Below are 16,515 nucleotides of genomic sequence, written 5' to 3'. Positions count from 1 at the left end.
ATCAGTCCTCTGCATTTTTTTGTAGATGAAATCTCAGTGTTTTTTTGTAGAGAAAACTTTGCAATCTCAGTGTGAGACTATGTAACTACCTTTGGTTGAAATGCTCTTATAAAGGTTCTTTGTATTCAACTGGTCTTATTCACAGCTACACTGAGAAACAGAGGATCTTTGTAAATAGTTTACTATTTATAAAATATGTTCTGGCAGAAAAAATAGTCAAGGTAGTGACTATTTTTTTTACTTTTTTCTTTACCAGACTATTAAAAAGCTTTAAATTAGCTGCTTTAGGTTAAACAGCATTTGTAATACTCTTTCATATAAAGCAAATTCAAAACTAGCAGAAAGCTTTTATTTATTGCTTATTATTTCAGTCAGTGATGATATCAGAATGGAGAACTGTACAATGAGACTTATTTCTCTCACAGAAGGTTCTACTAAGGTAGAAGTGGAGGAATTTTTTGAGGCTTTAGAAAAAGCAACTGACACAATGAAAAAGGAAAAGCTGGTCCTTGTTGGGGATCTAAATAGCAGAGTAGGAAGTGATTGTCAGACATGCAAAAATATTTTGGGAAAATTAGGAGAAAAGAGCAAAGCTAATAATAATGGCAAATACCTGTTGGATTTCTGCTCAGGACATGGACTGGTTATTACTAACACCATGTTCCAACATAAAAATGTGCACAAATTCACATGGAGAGAAGAGGCTAGGAATAAGAAAAGTCTCATTGACTATGTTATTGTTGATAGTGATGTTTTCTCCCTGGTGCAGGACACCAGAGTGTACAGAGGATTTGAAATTGGAAGTGATCACTATTTAGTCTTGAGCAGGATAAAGTTGAATTTCATATTGAAAAGAATAACATGTAAGAAAGTTTTAAAGTGAATAAAAGTTGAACAGCTCTCAGATATGAACCTGTAGACTAAAATACACAAAGATTATTGAAGAAAAAATGAAAGAGTTTGAGAACAGGAACCAAACCTTGGAGATTCGGTGGCAAGCCTTGAAGAAAACCCTGATTGATTCAGCCAGAGAGGCATGTGGTGAGGTTGTCTGCAAGGATAGAAAAATCAGAACTCCATGGTAGACACAGGAAGTTAAAGAGGCAGTGAAGGAAAAGAAGAAAGCATATCAAAAGTTCCTGGCAAATAAGTCAGCTTGTGCTCTTAGAGAATACAGAGACAAATGTAAGAAAGCTAAACACTGTGTAAAACTAGCTAAACAAAAGGCATGGGAAGACTTTGTCAGGAACATAGAAAATAAATATCAAGAAGGTTGCAAAATATTCTGGAGGTTGTAGAAGACGCTTAGGAATGGAGCAAAGAGTGCTGTAAAAGGAGTTAGAGATGATAAAGGTGAGACTATTTTGAGACTTGAAAATGGGAGAAAAAGATATCCTTGAAGTATGGAGTAATTACTTCGAAAAATTGCTAAATGAAACAAGCAGTGATTGCACACTGGTAAAAAACACTTAACAGACATATAGTCAGGAATATATATCCATACTTGAAGTAGAAAAAGTCATTAAAGGCTTAAAATGTGGAAAGGCAGCAGGAGTAGATGCTATTCGACCAGAAATGCTGAAGTATGGTGGTATAAAAGTCTTACAATGGCTACACTGCATAGTTCAGAAAGCTTGGTTGGTTGGTTGGTTGGTTGGTTATAGTTTATTTGGTACAAAAACTACAAAGGTCATACTGTGCCATACTAAAGTTTACAACATTAGCATTTACAGAAATTTGTAAACAATGTGTCTCTACAAGAATCTAGTTTCACAAAGCAGCATCTCTAGGTAAACAGAACTGCTGCATAGGGAACAGCAACACACAAGGTCAGAGGTTATTACAGTAGTGTAAAAATTGTTAACAATATAAGTTAATACATAATATATGAAACACTAAGCCAAGGAATGCAGTATCTACTATATGTAAAATTATAATAGATGCCTTTATAGCAATACAAAAATAGGCAAAAAGGGATTATTATACAATATGCATGGATGAAAATTAAATTTGCAATGCAGTAGAAACAGAATTTAGCAATACATAAAAACAGAATTACTAGAAAGTATACAAATAGGTAAGACGTCCTACTGCACTACATGATTATTCGAAAAATAAAGTAGTATATAAGATGCATAACACAAAATGTATGTTAAGTGATGCAGTATCTACATATAAACAAAATTACTGCAAAGATTTCAGCAGTACATAAATAGATAACTATAGGTTAACATATGTATAATCAAAACAAGTCAAGGATAGCAGTGTCTACATCTAGTAAGATTACAACAAACATTATTATACTAATACTTAGAGTCAGAAAGGAATTATTATACAGCATTGATGCATAAAATTTAAGTTTAGTATTATGGTATTTACATATTAACAAAATTACAGCAGGGTGATACAAATATACAAGATCAAGGCCTATGGTAATACATAATTGGTCTGATTTAACCTAATGAATAATATGTATGTATAAAAGTTAAGTTAAGCAAAAAAAGTATTTACATATAAACAAATTTATGGTCAAATGTGTTTGTACAAATTAATTCTTTCTAAAAAATTGAAAACATTATGCAATTTGCCTGAGTCTGCTAACATTTCCCTGAGTGTATATGACTTGGTTAGATAGGTGAAAATTTCATTCCTCTCTCATGTAAATTTTTGACAATCTACCAGAATATGCTGAATAGTGAGATGCGTGTGTTGCATTTTTGGGAGGGTCATCAGCTCTCAGTAAACGAGAATGCGTAAGGTGACTGTGACCTATGCGGAGCCTAGCAAGGACAACCTCCTCCCTTCTCTTTGTACGTTGACTTGAATGCCAGTGTTTAATTTCAGGTTTAATGTTATATAATTTGTTTGTTGTGCTTCTTGCCATGTTAACTCCCACTGAGCAATTAGCTTTGATCTTATAAGTTGTCTGTAGTCTGTATATGGAACTGTCAAATAGTATGTGGAGAAGATATGAGCTAATTTAGCATCTGCAGCCTCATTTCCTTTGATTCCGATGTGGCTGGGAATCCAGCAAAATCGAACATCGAAATTAAGGATTTTCATTTTGTGAAGCAGGTGTAGCACCTTATAAAGTACTGGATGCAGATTATACATAGGAGAGATAACCTGTAAAGAGCTCAATGAGTCTGTATCAATTACACACTTTTGGTAGCAGTTTTCTTTTATATTCATTTTATATGCTGTTATGTTTAGTGTAGCTAATGTCATATGCACAAGTGCAAGCTGAATGGCATGTAACTCTGCTGTATAATTACTGCAGTCTGGTGGGATTTGATTGGAGATAATAATGTCAGGAAACACAGCAGCACAGCCAACAGAGGTGTTAGTTCTTGAATCATCAGTATAGATGGGTAAGAAATCAGCATGTGCTGCTCTGTGTGCATTAAACAATTGCAGGTAAATGGATGATGGGGTATAAGTTTCTGTAGCTGACAAAGTGAGAGGTTGCAGGATGGTGTGCAAACCTGCCATGGAGGAATGCTGTTATGTTTAGTGTAGCTAATGTCATCAATATTCATACTAACAGCTTGCACAGTTTCTTTAATACGCATAGCAAAAGGATGTATAGCAGTTTGATGTGTGTGATATTGAGCTTCCCAATGCAGAGAGAAGATACTATTCCATGTAGGGTGATCTGGGAGAGATTTTATTTTTAGGGCGTAATTAAGAGACAACTGTTTCCATCAAAGTGATAGAGCCGGTTCATTTGCTTCAACATAGAGACTTTGATGGGTGAGGTGCAAAAGGCACCCAGTAGCTATCTGTATACCTACTGGTGATGGATGGAATCCAACCATCGTAGGTTACTCTGTCTTGCTGAACCATAGACTTGAGACCCACAGCTTTGAACGTATAAGTGCACGATAAAGATGGAGCAATGAAGCTTGATCAGCACCCTACTCAATAGAGGAAAGAGTGCGAAGGAGGTTCAAAGTTCTTTTGCACTTTTCTCTTAGTTGACGAATGTGTGCTAGAAATGCGAGTTTTCTGTCAAAGATGAGTCCTAAGAACTTGGTTTCTGTAGCTACTGGAATAACAGTATGTCCCATTCTTAGTTCAGGATCTGGGTGATGAGCGTGTTTTTGACAGAAGTGTACACAGACACTTTTTTTCTGTTGAAAACTTAAACCCATTATTAATTTAATTGTTACTTTTTCAGCATAAGAGGATCGTAGAATTGGTGTAATGGTGGCCAGCTTTCTTTTTGCATCCTGATATGTTACGTTTTGTTCTGTTTTAATTTTTTGTATCTCTTTTTCATCTTTCCATTTCTGACATGCATGAGAGTATGCTGGATGATCTCCCTGACAGTTGACACATTTAGCTTTTTTTTAACAGCAAGATTTATTATCATGTTCTTTACTACCACATTGGCCACAGGTAGTAGAACCACGACAGGCAGTTTGGGCATGTCCATATCTTTGACATTTAAAGCATCTCAGCAGGTTAGGGATGTACATTCTTACGTCGGAGGCCTAGGTGTATCAAAAGTAAGGATGATGTTCTTGGTTGAGACCAGGCAACCATCCCTGCTTATCAGGATGCGCCTCACACCCGTCACTCCTTGATCTTTAAGCTCTGAACATATCTCCTCATCAGGAACCTCAGGGAGATCCCATTCTGATATCACTCCTCTATTGGAATTGAGTGTTCTGTGAGGTGTTACTGCAATTTATATTCCACCCATTGTCGTTGTTCTCAGTAGTTTCTCAGAATGTTGTTTGCTCATTGTTTCCACTAGGATATCACCAGAATGCAATTTCTTGACAGTTTTGGGAGGTCCTGCCAGTCCTTCTAAACCTTTTTGGATAAAGAAGGATCACATTTTCCCAATTGGTTTTTCACCTGTTGCATGAATAATTAAAAAGGTTGGTACATTTATGTTAGTATCCGATATCTTTTGTTTCTTACTTCTGTTTCCATATACTGTGTCTATATTATCAGTACTTGGTTGGGAGTTTGTTAGGGTCCCTGAAACATCTGAGGATGAAGAATTCATATTTAAGGAATTTTTAATTAGATGCTAGAGCTCCCCACCCACCACGGAGCCACACATGGATGTCCACTATCTGTCAAGCAAAGACTGCACTCAGGAGTGGAACGCCAGGGCTACCCTTGACGCTATACCGGCACTGCAGCAGGTCTAGGATCCCGACCCTGGACCATGAGGTGAGAGACTTACTGCAACACCGTTGACCCTTGCAGGTAAGCCCACCAGCCGATTGATCCTGGCTGGTTCATCCAGGACCACCCGTCACATGGCAAACACTCCGGCAGTGTGTTGGATCCCAGTGATGGGAGTCTGGAAAAAGGATAGTGAAAAAGACTCAGGAGAAGTAGGGCAAAGGATACGGGAAGAAATCAAAGAAAAAGAGGAGGAATGAAAAGGGCCAGTACCATAACTGGGAGGTCTCTTCCACCACAAACACGTACCCAACATGGAGGGGGTTTCAGAAGGCTTAGCCAGAGGGTCGAATTCCCGATGATTGGAGTAGAGCTCTCATAGTACCCATATATAAAAAGGGAAATAAAACTGAATGTGAGAATTACAGAGGTATTTCCCTACTGAGTGTTCCTGGTAAGATTTATGCACTCTACTTGAGAAACTGTTGAGGAGAATTGTGGAAGAAAAGCTTGGTGAAGAACAAGCTAGATTCATGCCAAATAGAGGCTGTCAGGATCAGATCTTCCTTTACGATAAATAGTTGAGAAATCATGGGAATCGGGAAAAGGCATATGACGAGTTGCCAAGAGAGAAGCTATTCAATACGCTACAGTTATATGGTGTCAACGTGGCATTATATCAAGCAATACCTGATCTTAATTTGAGTTGTAAGTTAGCAGTTAGGTTAGAATTGAAGGAAGTACAGGAAGATGGTTTAATGTTAAATCTATTGCGAGACAAGATGCACATTACCTCCTCTGTTATTCATTATCTATATGGATCACATTATGAAGGAAAGTGGTATTAACCCGGATATCAAAATTGGAGATGTTAATCTCAGCTCGTTACTTTATTTAGATGATGTTATACTTCTAAATAAATCTGTTACAAGTCTGCAAGATTCCTTGACTAAATTGAATAACTGTTGTAATAGATATGGTATGAAGGTTAGCAATAAAAAGACAAAGACAATGAAAATAGGCAGCATCATTGAAAATGTCAACTGCGTTGTGAACGGAGAACATGTGAAAAAAGTAAAACAGTGAAGATGGTAAATTAAATATGGAAATAGACAACAGAAACAACAAAGCTGGTATGGTGGGAAGTTAATTGAATAAATTCATATGGAATAAAAGAGAAATTAGTCGGAACGCTAAATTAGCTGTATACAAGACAGTGTTCAATCTAGTTTTAACTTATGGATATGAGAGCTGGGTCAGAAGTAAAACACTTGACCAAAGACTAGAGACTGCAGATATGAGAGTCCTGAGAAAGATTAGAGGTATGAACAGATGGCATCAATGGCAATATCATATTAAAAACAAGGATATTAGGAAAGAACTTGACATTGTCAGCATCCAGGAATGCATTAGCAGAGCTAATCTCAGGTGGTATGGTCACTTAAACAGAATGGGCAAGGAAAGATTAGCAAAACAAGTGTTCTCTGCCAGGTTGGCAGGAAAACGACCCAGAGGAAGACCAAGATATAGGTGGATTGATACGGTACAAAGTGCCTTAGACGATAGAAATATAAGATCTGATAAATAATGTTGGAGTCCTGACAAGTAAGAGACAGATTCGGAGGGAAATTGTAGATAGGAAGTTAGTAATGATGTAAATTTTTCATGTAGTACTATCATTTCCTGTACACCCCTTGAGGGTACATGGCAGGAATTTGATGATGATGATAATTTCAATGATATAAATTTGCATGTTTTATTAAATGCTCAGGAGAATAATTTCAATGGTTCATATCAAAGAACTACTGATAACTTTCTGAAGGAGATACAGCAAACTGTAATATTATTTTTTATTTTATTCTTATTATATATTCTCTGTATTCTCACTGTTTTACATATATTTGTAATTTACATACATGTAGTGCCCTCTTTCTATATCTATCCTAACTTGATCTTATTTTCTATTAACTCAAACATATATATCGCTCCACCTCTAATTTCTTTCTATTCTACCTTCGGTGATTCTATATTCTTTGCACCTGAGAGCATAGGAAATTTATATAGATTTTTGGCTGCGCCACCTTGCCTCAATATGGTACATGAAATATGATACCTCCGGTAGACCTCAATCATGCAATATTAATTGCTTCTTAGAACACTCACAGTTGTGGTCTCTTTACCTTATTTTTTTTTTTTTTTCACTTTAATGATTTCCCACATATAGGCTCGAATTATTTTAGATCAATGCATTGCAATAAATAAGATCAGGCGACGCTCTTTGAGAAAATTCAACAAGCATATTTAATGATCACTAATTAAGAAATGTACAATACAAAAAGGAGAGCAGGGGATCCATCCTCTGTTAATCTCAATTCAAAATTCATTCAACTACTTATATATCTCTTACAATAATTCTCTTTAGTTAATCAAATAGTTTATATTTACTTTCCTCAACTTAATTCTCAATATCTATTCTATTGCTTCTATTGACATCAATATACCAACATGACATATATATAGCAATCACTCTATATCAAATAAAACACAAGGTATTTTCCCAAAATTTCTCAGTTAGTTTGTAATACTTTCCTCAACTTAATTCTCAATATCTACTTCTATTTTCATCCCTTTATATAACAACATGACATATATAGCAATCAATCTTTATCAACAAAACACAAGGTATTTTCCCAACATTTCTCAGCCAATTTGTAACACTTTCCTCAGCTTAAATTTCAATATCTAGTTTAAGTGCATCTCTATCTTTATCAAGAATTATATAACAATCAATCATATCAACAATAGGACAAAACTCAGATATTATACAAGTGTCAGATTACCTCCTAAACTCAATTAGCTTCTCAGGAATTAGCTATACTCAATATACACATGCATTATCAACTTCAATCTTAAGGGACATATCAGTTATTCTGTGGCTATGACTATCCTATCTTATGACTCTCATCAGTTCGTTCAAACATCTTTCTTATACCACATAATCTTATAAGATACAATATAAGACTCACGTGAACAGTCGTCCTCTTTGATGCACCCTTTTCTTCTATTTTTGTCACGGCGTCCTATGTTCCCTTTTCCATTTCGGGTATTGGATTTTCTACCTCTGGAGCCTCGGAGAACCGGCAGCTTTGTCAGGTCGGCAAGCGGGATGTGAGGAACGATTTTCCGTTGTTGAACACTCGGTCGAAGGGTTACGATTGTCGGGCACATTCACAGGCTCGGCTGAGCGGAATAGCATCTGGACAGTTTCGTTTCTCCTTATTACGTAGGCAAATACGTAATAAGGAGAAACCTACGTAATTCGATGTCCAGAGGCAAATACGTAGTATTACGTATTCGCCTCTGGACGCTCCTTGACTCGAACGGTTTGTGGTTGATCGACCTCTGATCTCCTTTCCCAGACCTCTCCGCATCTGGGCAGAACCTCCCCTTGTTCCTTTCTTTAGATGTCGATGCTGGTTGTCGATCCCCGATCATTCCCCAAAATTTGCCTTATATCCTTCTCAGTTTCCAAACCTTGGGTTCAGTTTTGCAACCCCCTTGCAATATCATGTGATAGCGGGTTCTGGAACTTTCACCGACTTCTTCGCTCATGTTCCTAATCCATTTTTGTCGGCCTGCGGAAGTCACGTTTGATTCCTGCCGTCCCTTTCTGCACTGACCTTGTATGCCACCTGCGACTGAACATGTAAACAAGAATCAAACGGCACCCCGACTACATGGCCTTGCCCTTGGCATTATCAATTCCACATGGTTTGTTTTTGTAAAGAGTAAGCTAATCCCCGTTGTGCTGTACATATTCTGTATACAATACTAAATAATAATATAAGAGACGTATTTACAAGTTTTCTGGGTTTTATCTTCCTGTAAAAGGTCGATGCATTAACCGGACGAAAATTCTGCATCAAACTTTTACAAAACTATATTAAAAAAATCACGTTCTTAAGGAAATGCATGAGAAAGGAAGTGTTCCAAAGGATAGCAGTAAAAGAAATGAATGAACAGGAAGAATAATTGATTCTCTGAATCTGAAGATGAACTGTGAAGGGAGTGCTGAATAGCCACTGCATGCATCAACAGATTTTGGGGAAATTACTAATGGAAATTCTGAAGACCAGTGAAATATCTGTAATGCACATAGCAAACACTGAAAATCTCCATGAGAGATGGATTAACAATCAATATAATTATTTAATCAATATAACTAATATAACAATAAAACTAATCAATATAATTATTATGCTCTCTTCTGTACTGAGTACAGTGAGCCATTGGGGTCACATCCCAAATATGAGATTGGTATTCAGTGATGGGATAGACTTGTGTTTTGTATAGAGTAAAGCTATTCAGAAGTAAAGGCTGGCTGGAGCAGAAAAGAACAATTTCTTGGATAATGAATACGAACAAGAATTAAAAGCTTAGCAAGTGCATATACTCAACTAACATCAGTACACAAAACATAAAAAAAATTTGGATAAGGACGTTACACTTTGTTTCCAACTGTTTCATTTGCTTTTCATTTCATTATTATAACAGTCTACCTGTTAAAATAAACATTTTTGGTACATATATAATTTCAACTTGAACATTTCAAGAAGTAAAATTATTACAGAATTGCTTGTGGCACATCTAATTCATGTTATGTAGCAGGTTCCATTGAATGCAGTTTAGTTCAAGAGATTTCACATCAACTGTTCTATATTTTCTTACAAGCTTGTGCAGTACTGTCCATCAATTATTATGATAAAAAAAAAAAAGTTAGAAACTTTATATAACTATTCAGCACTTGTTTTCTTCACACTTTATTATGCTATTACTGGATTATTAATATTAAGTGTAATGTGAGTCCTAAACCTAAACTGAAAAGCAATAATATAAGAAATGATGTGAGTGCACACATAGAATAAGAGAAGTGCATGATTTAGAGTTTGGTTTCCTTCAAAGTAAGCCCTTTCATCAACAACACATTTTCCTATAATTTCTGTTACTTTTGGAAATAGTTATACAAATCCAATTTTCAAATATCAAAGTGCTTTTGATATCTGAAATTTCATTTAATGGCCTTCATCTTCAAAAAAGGTTTGTTTGAGGTTCAAAAAAACACAAACCAAATCCAGCAAATATGGAGGATATTGCTCTTGAATTGTTTTATTATTTGGCCAAAAATGGCAGATGGTCAAACTTCTAAATCATGTTCATTTAATAGTTGCTCATTTCAAATGGAACATTTTTATATATATATATTTTTTAAAATTCAATTTATTTATGTATCAAGAACGATGGTCATTCAGAGCATGGATTACTTTCAAACTCAAGTTCTTTTTCTTCAAATCAATAGCATCACTCAAATATCTGTTCTAATATTGTTCTAAAGAACAGCATCCTCTTTCTTTTGGGACATAGGAAAGTTTATACAGCTGTTGCTCTTGATTTAACACATTTTAGAAGAAAGCGGGAGAATTATTGATGAATATTCTGATGAACAGTACAAATGCCAGAAGCAGAAAAAAAAAAAAAAAAAAACTGAACAGTGATGCCAAGTAGAGTACAGTGAAATGGTGAGAGATGAATCATCGATCAGTCTATCAACTTCCTTCTGTACTGAATAAAATCAATGATTTGACAGAACTGCAATCTTCAATCAATTTTTTCATCATCATCAAATTCCTGATATGTACCCTCAAGGGATGTACAGGATATGATAGTACTACATGAAAAACTTACATCATTACTAACTTAATATCTACAATTTTCCTCCAAATCAATCTGCTGCATGTCGAGCCTCCAACATTATCAGATCTTATATTTCTATCTTCTAAGGCACTTTTTACTGTGTCATTTCACCTATATCTTGGTCTTCCTCTAGGTCTTTTTTTTCCCAGCCAACCTTTCAGAACATTTGTTTTGCTAATCTTTCCTTTCCCATTCTATCTAAGTGACCATACCACCTGAGATTAGCTCTGCTAACACATTCCTGGATGCTAATAATGTTAAATTGTTTCCTAATATCCTCGTTTTTAATATGATAATGCCACTGATGCCATCTGTTCATGCCTCAAATTTTTCTCAGGACTCTCATATCCGTGGTCTCTAGTCTTTGGTCAAGTATTTTATTTCTAACCCAGATCTCAGATACATAAGTTAAAATTGGTTTGAACATGGTCTTGTATACAGCTAATTTTGTGTTCTGACTAATTTCTCTCTTATTCCATATGAATTTATTCAATTCACTTCCTACCATGCTAGCTTTATTGATTTTATTGTCTATTTCCATATTTAATTTACCTCTTCACTAAACATCATGCCTAAGTAGTTGAAATGTTTTAATTGTTCTATAGGTTCTCCATATACAATGCAGTTGACATTTTCAATGCCTCTGCCTATTTTCATTGTCTTTGCCTTGTTATTGCTGACCTTCATACCAAATCTATTACAAAAGTTATTCAATTTAGGCAGGGAATCTTGCAGACTTGTAGCGGATTTCTTTAGAAGTATAACATCATCCACATAAAGCAAAGAGCTGAGATTAACATCTCCAATTTTGATATAAGGTTTAATAACACTTTGCTTCATAATGTGATACATATAGATAATAAATAACAAAGGAGATAATGTAGATCCTTGTCTGACACCAAATTTAACATTAAACCATCTTCCTGTACTGTCTTCCCTTCTAACTGCTGACCTACAACTCAAATAAAGACTAAGTATTGCTTAATGGTCCAATTGACACCACACGACTGTAGTGTTTTGAACAGCTTCTCTCTTGGCAACTTGTCATATGCCTTTTCCAGATCTACAAAACTTAAATACAGATCTTTGTTATATTCCCATGATTTCTCAACTATCTGTCGAAAAGTGAAAATCTGATCCTGACAGCCTGTATTTGGCATGAATCCAGCTTGTTTTTCACCAAGGTTTTCTGCCACAATTCTTCTCAACCGTTTCTCAAGTATACTTGCATAGATCTTGCCAGGAACACTCAGTAGGGAAATACCTCTGAAATTCTCACATTCAGTTTTATTTCCTTTTTTATATATGGGTACTATGAGAGCTCTACTCAAATCATCAGGAATTTGTCCCTCTGTCCAGGCCTTCTGAACTATGCAGTGCAGCCACTGTAAGACTTTTATACCTCCATACTTGAGCATTTCTGGTCAAATATCATCTACTCATGCAGTCTTTCCACATTTCAATAATTTGATGGCTTTTTCTACTTCAAGTATAGATAAGTATTCTTGATTGCATGTCTATTGAATGTTTTTTACTACTGTGCTGTCATCACTGCTTGTTTCATTTAGTAATTTTTCAAAGTAATTACTCCATACATAAAGGATATCTTTTTACCAGTTTTTATGTCACCTTTATCATCTCTAATTCCTTTTACAGCACTCTTTCTTCCATTTCTGAGCATCTTTAACAGCCTCTAGAATATTTTGCCATCTTCATGATTCTTACCAAAGTCTTCCCATACTTTTGTTTAGCTAGTTTTATACAGTGTTTAGCTTTCCTATATTTGTCTCTGTATTCTCTAAGAGCACATGCTGACTTATTTGCCAGGAACTTTTTGATATGCTTTCTTCTTTTCCCTCACTGCCTCTGTAACTTCCTGTCCACTGGAGTTCTGATTTTTCTATCCTCGCAGAAAACCTCACCACATGCCTCTCTGAGTGAATCAACTGATGTTTTCTACAGGATTTGCAACTGAATCTCCAAGGTTTCATTCCTGTTCTCAAACTCTATCATTTTTTCTTGAATAATGCTTGTGTATTTTAGTCTACAATTCATATCTGAGATGCTGCTCAACTTTTATTTGCTTTAAAACTTTCTTACATGTTCTTTTCAATATGAAGTTTAATTTTATCCTGCTCAAAACTAAATGGTGCTCACTTCCAATTTCAAATCCTCTGTACACTCTAGTGTCCTGCACCAGTGAGAAAACATCACTATCAACAATAACATAGTCAATTAGACTTTTCTTATTCCTTGCCTCTTCTCTCCATGTGTATTTGTGCACATTTTTATATTGGAACATTGTGTTAGTAATAACCAGTCCATGTCCTGAGCAGAAATCCAACAGGTATTTGCCATTGTTATTAGCTTTGCTCTTTTCTCCAAATTTTTCCAATATATTTCTGTATGTCTGACAATCATTTCCTTCTCTGCTATTTAGATTCCCAATAAGGACCAACTTTTTCTTTTTCATTGTGTCAGTTGCTTTCTCTAAAAGCCTCAAAAAATTCCTTCACTTCTATCTTAGCAGAACCTTCTGTGGAACCATAGGCACAAATAAGTCTCGCTGTCCAGTTCCTCATTCTGATATTTGCCCACATCACTCTACTTGATATTGCTTGCTATTCAAGAAGATTAGCCTCGTATTTTGTGTTTCATACTATAGCTACGCCTTCTTTTCCCTGATTGTCATTGCTTGAATATAACATTTTTTATTTATTGCTCAGAAAAATCTCACGAGATTTTTATCTGGTGAGATTTATCCTTATTTATCCAATTCCTCTGCAAGCCACATTTCTTTGCTATTTAGGCTTCTTACGTTGATAGTACCAATCTTGTACCAATTTCCTACATAGTTTAATTTTGCTAGTGAGAGCCTTGATTTGCATATTTTATAAAGGACACATGGTTTAAAGAGATTAATTGATTATTCTGTATTTTAATAAATCAATCATTAAAAATAAAAAATTAAATAAATAAACACAATATTTTATGAATATTTTAATCCAAGCTGTTCATAATTGTAAGAAAACTGGAGATACCATCATAGCCATATTAACCCAATCTGACTAAATTCTTTTATCTTTGTGATAAAATTCATCATGGCATGGCGAAATGTTATTATGAATTAACAAAAGAACACACGAGTTTGAGAATACAATACATTTCAATCATAACAAATATGTATTGAGGGGCAAAAAATGCTTTGAGCTTAAAAAAAGCATTTATATTTAACAAAACATTTCTTTGATACCACACATATTAGAAACATTTTATGGAAAGGTATATTATTTTTTACTCACAAATTCTCTTAAAACAATATTTCTCATAGCAGCTCACCTCTCCTTTCAACTCAAAAACTTGTTCAGCATAAAGCAACGTATCAGCTGGTAACTCCAAGTTTAGTTCCAGTTTAGTCCATTTATTACTTACGACACCATCCCACTGATAAATGTTAGTTTTCTAGAAAAATCAATATCACAAGCTATCATTATCTTTGAAATAATTAACTAATTACCACTGATTTATGAAAAATATTTTTAATTAATTATGTAAATTACTAGAAAGTTCCATTCCCATGCTCATCAATTTTAAGTCAGTAGATGTACAATTTAAACTAATATTTTTTCATTTATCTGAGTAAGAAAATGTCCGATAACTTAGTGTGACTTAAAAAGCACATGAACTGTGTTCTTGTTTCAAAATGATTTCTATTCTTTTAACCATTTAAGTAAAATATATATATATATATATATATATACATATATGATAATTTGAAGCCTGACCAGTATACGGTGTTGGAGTTTTTGTAACAAGAAAGTTTCTTTTCTTTATTATTATTACATGCTGGCATCACTGACAAAGCACAACTGCCTCTGGCAACTCACCCTCATTTACTGCACTGAAAACAAAATATCTGGTCTTCACGCTTTTGCAACCAGGGAGATCCTTTGTTCTGTACCATTGTGTACTAAAAGATTTCTGTGACATGTACAATCCATTAAACCCCTTAATAATTGTAAGTTTTTTCCACTTGGTTATAAATTAAATTAAAGATGCCAAGAAATTACATTCTTGTTTAATCCTTAATCCTAAAGTAAATAAACAATGTTTGCATGTGAAGTATCTTCACAACTAGGCTATTGTATATAGAGACTTCACATTATTAGCCTTAGTATCCCATAATGCAAAGCACACAGCTGATTTTAGACCAAAATGTTGTTTAATATCAGATTTTCGCTTTCAGACAAATAATTCAAAAATTATGGGAATATAGCCAGTATCAGTATTTAAGTTTAGTAGATCTAGAAAAGGAAATGACAAGGTGCCAAGAGAAAAGCTGTTCAAAATACACTACAATCATGGTGTAAAGAGAACATAATATCAAGCAATACATAGTCTATATTTAAACTTTAAGTCAGTAGTCAGAATTGAAAGAGAGTCAAAAGGATGCTTCATGTAAAATCAGGTGTAAGAGAAGGGTGCAAACTATATCCATTGTTATTCATCATCTCTATGGATCATATTGAAGGAAAGTGTATTAAATCTGACTTCAAAACTTGCAATATAAATCTCGGCTCTTCAATTTATGCAGATGATATTATACTCTTAAGAAAATCAAGTACAAATTTTCAAGATTCCTTGGCTAAATGGAATAACTGCTGTAACAAATTTGGCAAAAATCAGCAACAAAAAGAACAAAGTATGAAAACAGACAAGAACATTGTAAACAACAACTGCTATGTCCTGAACGGAGAACCTATTTCAGATTTGATTTCTGAATAGGCTGACAGTATCGGCAAAACATAATCGATGTCAATTTAATGTCACATTCTATTCACAATTCTATGCCACATTCCCATGGTTGGACTATTGCTTCCGGCCTTCCAACCCAAACACATGCACCGAACTTATTACCAAAGTAATCCTCACTGGCATAGAAACATACAATCCACACAGTACTCTGAACTGCCATTCCCTAACTAAACCCTGGTTCCCCAAAAGATGTGCCAAGGCTGTACACAGATGAAACCATAACTGGCTGAAATCAAGAACCTCATCTTCCTTTAGAACTTATACCGAAGCCCAAAATGGATGAAAAAAAAAATCAATGCTTCCAAAACAGAGTTCGAAAGAGCAAAAAGCAGGAACCTAGCAGAAACCAAAATACTCGGCTACTGTTCAAACTGTAGCCGAGTATTTTGGTTTCTCGCCAAAGCAATTGGCCGTAAATTCTGCCCAACACTATTCCTGTCGTTATCATATCCAGATGGCTCTATTGTATTATCACCTACGGAAAAAGCCAATCTTTTGGCTTAACACTTTGCTTCCAATGCATGCATAACTGACAATAGTAAATGTCCCCCAATCATTCCATACCCAACATACAATGCCCCCTATATCCTTTTGAGAGCATGAGATCAGAAAAATACTGTCCAACTTAGACACAAAAGTGTCTCCTGGCTTTGATGGCATTCTCTCAACTGTCCTGAAAGTTCGTGCACCAGAACTGACTCCTATCCTATGTCACCTATATATATATATATATGACAGAATGATCATTGACTCGGTTAACATACATAGTTTTATGAAAAAAATTGAATGACTAGAACCGAGATT

At 35.1% G+C, this 16,515-nt stretch overlaps 1 protein-coding gene across 1 annotated transcript in view; it reads right to left on the bottom strand.

The window, feature by feature from the left end:
• The window catches only part of Cmtr1 (Cap methyltransferase 1), a 378,564-nt gene that overhangs the window by 57,270 nt on the left and 304,779 nt on the right, over positions 1-16,515 (bottom strand). The window contains exon 19 of the mRNA XM_090398617.1: positions 14,236-14,358. Coding sequence (XP_090254743.1) covers positions 14,236-14,358 — 123 coding nt within the window. The remainder of the gene's footprint in view (positions 1-14,235; positions 14,359-16,515) is intronic.

This window comes from Typopeltis vanoorti, chromosome 10 (genome assembly GCF_054136105.1).
Source record: "Typopeltis vanoorti isolate ZY-2024b chromosome 10, IOZ_Tvanoo_1.0, whole genome shotgun sequence".
NCBI classification, from domain to species: Eukaryota; Metazoa; Arthropoda; class Arachnida; order Uropygi; family Thelyphonidae; genus Typopeltis; species Typopeltis vanoorti.
Note: the sequence above shows the minus strand (reverse complement) of the source record. Positions and strands in the feature narration are given on the sequence as shown.